Source organism: Cryptomeria japonica, chromosome 4 (genome assembly GCF_030272615.1).
Source record: "Cryptomeria japonica chromosome 4, Sugi_1.0, whole genome shotgun sequence".
Taxonomy (NCBI): domain Eukaryota; kingdom Viridiplantae; phylum Streptophyta; class Pinopsida; order Cupressales; family Cupressaceae; genus Cryptomeria; species Cryptomeria japonica.
The window spans coordinates 97,520,351-97,524,635 of NC_081408.1; the positions used below are offsets into that span (position 1 = coordinate 97,520,351).

Genomic DNA, 4,285 nt, shown 5'->3' on the forward strand with positions numbered 1-4,285 from the left:
CATGTCATGCACAGCTCCCAATAAACAAATCAAGGGAAGATATACAAAGTAGCATCATTAATGACAATTAAACAGTTAAGGACATGGAAAGGGTGGCAACATGTGTTACAATATTTGATGTTGTCATTTTTATAAAAATATTAATATACTACCCTTGAAGATAGCTAAAAAGGGGGGATTGTCATGATTTGCCTGCATCAGAATGGTTTTGTTTCATGACGGTGAGTTGCCATTTTACAATCCATATTTGAATTGGCCAGAGAAAAAGTAGGAGGATATAGTTTGACAGTTACAATCTTTTGCATGGAAAGAACATACTAATATCAGTGAATATAGGAAGGCCATCATTATATTAGGAAAGATTATAGAACAAGCTAAAAACCATGAACAATTCTTACAGGATGAGCTTGCTGTAGGAAGAAACCTGAATAATTGAGTTCTCCAAGATGGTTCTTAAAGATAAGAAAGGCCCTATGGTGTAGTCGGATGTTGAGGAATTGCAGGAGGATATTATCATGAACTTGACTGACTTTTTATGAGCTATTGTATTTGACGAGGAAGAGTTTACAGATATCCTTTTGATGTTGATTGAAGAAGAGGAAATCACCGACGAGATTGACAAATGGGTTGCAGAACAACACCCGACACCCGATGTTGGAGCTTGAGTCCAGTAACTTTATAGCCTTGCGGTTTTGTGATGTGATTTAGATTTTGTTTTTGATTATGGGAAAAACAAGTTTTGAAGGGACCCCGAAACCCTTTGCATGAGATCCTTAAAAGATATGAGCATTAAGAAACAAGAAAAGACATTCTGCAAAACAACCAGCACAGTTCTGGGCTAAAGCTAGCATAAAAGCCCAACAAAACCAACAACTTCCAACCAAAACAAAAAAAAAAGACAAATTACTCAATTTTTTTAAGGGCATTAACCAATTTTCCGCTAATCCCTTGCAAATCTTTTATATTATCCCTGAGCAATGGGATTTCCTTGGATGAGGCCAATGCAGCTTTTTTCATACTCGCCCTAGTCCTTTTGGCCGCACCACTAGGAGCACTTTCCACTTTGCCTACCTCAATAGCATCCTCATTAACATATAGGTCCATAACGAGTTTGGAAGTGTTGGAGTCATCAAGGTACTTGGCAATTTCCTCCATATTCCTAGTCATAGAGGTAAGGATATCCAGAATCATAACCAAGAAGTTCTTCATGGTTGTCTTTCCTTCCTCCAGCTTACTAATCTGAGCTTCCAACATCTCCACTTTTTCCTCCATAACCATTTTCCACTGCTCCTGGTTACTTTTGTCTTTCTTTCCCTACTCTTCCTGTTGCCTATCAATTTTTTCTGGTTTATTGATTCTTTCATATACCCACCTATCAAAACCCATATGAGCTTCAGATTGGTTCTTGAGTTTATTTAGAATAATCCCGTCTCCTGCTTTATCCTGTTCCCTGCTTGTTTCCTCCTTATCCTTGTTCTGCTCAGTTTCCATTTCCCTTTCCTCCTTATTAATTTGATTGTCCTACTCCTCTATAGGTTGGCTATTAACATTACCAATACTCACGCCGTGGGTAGTGTTGTTTTGATTAGAATCATCCTCTGCTCCTCCTTCCTCTTCTTTCCATCTCTCCTCTTCGTCAAACTCATCGGTCTCCAAGTCATTTCCTTCTTTTGCCATGTCCTCAGAATCAGCCTCCGTATCCTTTTGTTTATCCATGTCCTCTTGAATTTTCTCCACAATGGCTTTTTTAACCTTTTTGCTCATATCAACTCATCCTTACTAGGCCCACATTCATCAATTTTCCTCTTTCCTTTCCCCGGTGACACCGACAACCTTTTATTTTCCTGGATAGCCAAAATCTTACAATGCTCATAAATGAGCAAAATAAGGCCATAATGAAGCACAGGACAAGAGGGGTTCTTACTATGCTTGTTCAAAGATTATGATAGAGATCTGAAAAGGTAATAGGGTAGAGAAATCCTCTTCTCATATCTAAAGTGATTTAGAAGCACAAAATGGTAGGTGTGGACCCTAGTGAAATGACCCTCCACAGTAATATACTCCATTATTGCATTAAGCACACAACCTAGTTTTTTTGATATTAGAAGCATCATAATACCCCCCCAAAGCTTTTCCTAATTTCGCTCTCTCCTTCTCTTTACACGAAAAGAGCTTCACTGCATTATTAGACACTTTCACGTCCCTAAAGAAATTAAGACCAGAATGGGGCATAGCTATGACCATAGAAATGAGGTCCGCATCCAGCTTAAATCTAACATCATGATTTAGATTTTGTTGTTTAGTGGATCTTTTTCTGTTTTGAGAACAATTACTTTCAAGATCATTATCTTTAATGAAACCATTTCTTGAAACGAAAAAGGCTTGGGAGAATGGTTATAAATAAGTTGATTAGTAAATTTAGGGGATCTTTTTGCACAAACTTTGTTTTACTCTTAAGAGTATAAAACTTCTTTAAGCATTTTTTTTTTTTACTATTTTGAATATAGAAAAAACTATTGGTGGCTTATACATAATATTTGAATTATGGTGTGTGGATGCCTTCTGTTCTTTTGAATGGTTATCAATGGATGAATTTATATTTGAGATGGTGAATGGTTTAAATTTTTTGTTGCTGTAAGAATAATATCTATGAATGATATTTTTTGGTAATCTAGTTGATTCAAAATCTAAAAAATCTAAAAATGGTGTTTTGTATTTAATGCATGCCTTTGCAAAGATTTCTAGTTAAAATATCTTTTCTTATTTGCTTTTGGGTTAAAAGAATTTTGGTTATTTCTTTGTTCATTTAATATCATATAAAAGTAGCTCCCAATCAATAGATAGTTTTGTTTTACTGGTTCAACTGTGGTTACATTTGTCACCATTGTAACCCATGGATGTGAGGATAAGCCTTCACAATGTGTGCCAAGGCCGTCCCTTTTCCTCCGCCCACATCAACCAAAATTTTCACATCCTTGAAACCGTCGTAGTCGCTCAGGATTTTTCCAATTAGAAGAATTGTAATCGTCGACATGGAATTGTTGAAAACGTCGTTGACAGCCGGGTCGTCCTTCTCGTATGCCCACAAGTCCTTTCCATGAGCCTTCTCGAATGCATTGCAGTCTTGAAGCACACATTCATGAAGATGCTGCCATGGCGCCATTAACACCAGATGTGTGAGCATGAGGAGGAGTGGCACAAGGCTTCCTGGATTATTCTTCCTAACATAAAACCTCTTCGCAGAATCAGTGAGACTGTATTGAGCATCTCTTGGATTCTCGCCCGTCTGGGTTTGGACAAAAAGGCTCCTTAATGAGAGGTATTTGAGAATGAGAGAAAGACAATGCAGATTGGGAGTTTTAGTGGGCAGTTTTTCTGCGACCTGGGCAAGAGTGAGGGATGCATTGGGGCCTGCATTTGCGATGATATCAGGAATATTGAGGAGTATGGCTGATTTGAGAACAAGGGTGGGAACAAACGAGTAAATATTTTCTACAGCTTGCTGAACCTCACTTGCACCCATTGCCATTGTCTTTACTTAGAAAGTGTTCACAAGGCAAATTTGAGTGTCTTGAGTATTGTAGTCGGGACTCTAGTGATTATATAGACAAATTTGGTACACCCTTATGAGCTACTCTAATCATCAGAGTTGTGCTGCTTCTACTTTTCATTCAATAATTAATTTGAAGATGGACTCATCTACTTTTGTTAATTTCTCCATTAAATATTTTTGTTAGGGAGGTTGATCTACTCATCAATTATCTATGTTTCTAAATTTTTAAACTTTCGATTATTTATGTATTCATTAGTCATTAAAAGCATTTTGTATACATTTTCATTAAATATTTTAGCTAGGGAGGTTGATCTATTCATCAACTATCCATTTTCTTAAAATTTTCACCATCAATGTATTTATGCATGTTTTCGTTCCTGGTGAGTTTCTTTTGGATTTTTCCCTTACATTGTTATAGATTAAGTCAAATAAGGATGACCCACAATTTGATATATCTCTTGAATGCTCGAAGTGTGTGTGGATTGGCGAACTATTTGTAGATTTTTTTGTAAAATAGTTTTTACAATTTATTTTTTGTCGGTTGATGAGTATGTAATGATTATAGTAAATTATATTTTATTGTTATGATAAAGTGATAACGAGTTATTTTATTTTTATTGATTAAATTTTACTTTTTATTAATATTTGTTTTTGTTATTTAACAATGGTTTGAATGACTACAAAGGATAAGTCTCCTCTTGTTGAGGCTCTTTTCTTAGACTCTTTGGTCCT

At 36.1% G+C, this 4,285-nt stretch overlaps 1 protein-coding gene across 1 annotated transcript; it reads right to left on the reverse strand.

Moving 5' to 3' along the window:
• Nucleotides 1-2,878: 2,878 nt before the first annotated feature.
• On the reverse strand, nucleotides 2,879-3,529 carry LOC131032932 (desmethylxanthohumol 6'-O-methyltransferase). Its single transcript, XM_057964034.2, has one exon. The coding sequence runs from the start codon at nucleotides 3,527-3,529 to the stop codon at nucleotides 2,879-2,881; it is 651 nt and encodes a 216-aa protein (XP_057820017.2).
• Nucleotides 3,530-4,285: the final 756 nt, after the last annotated feature.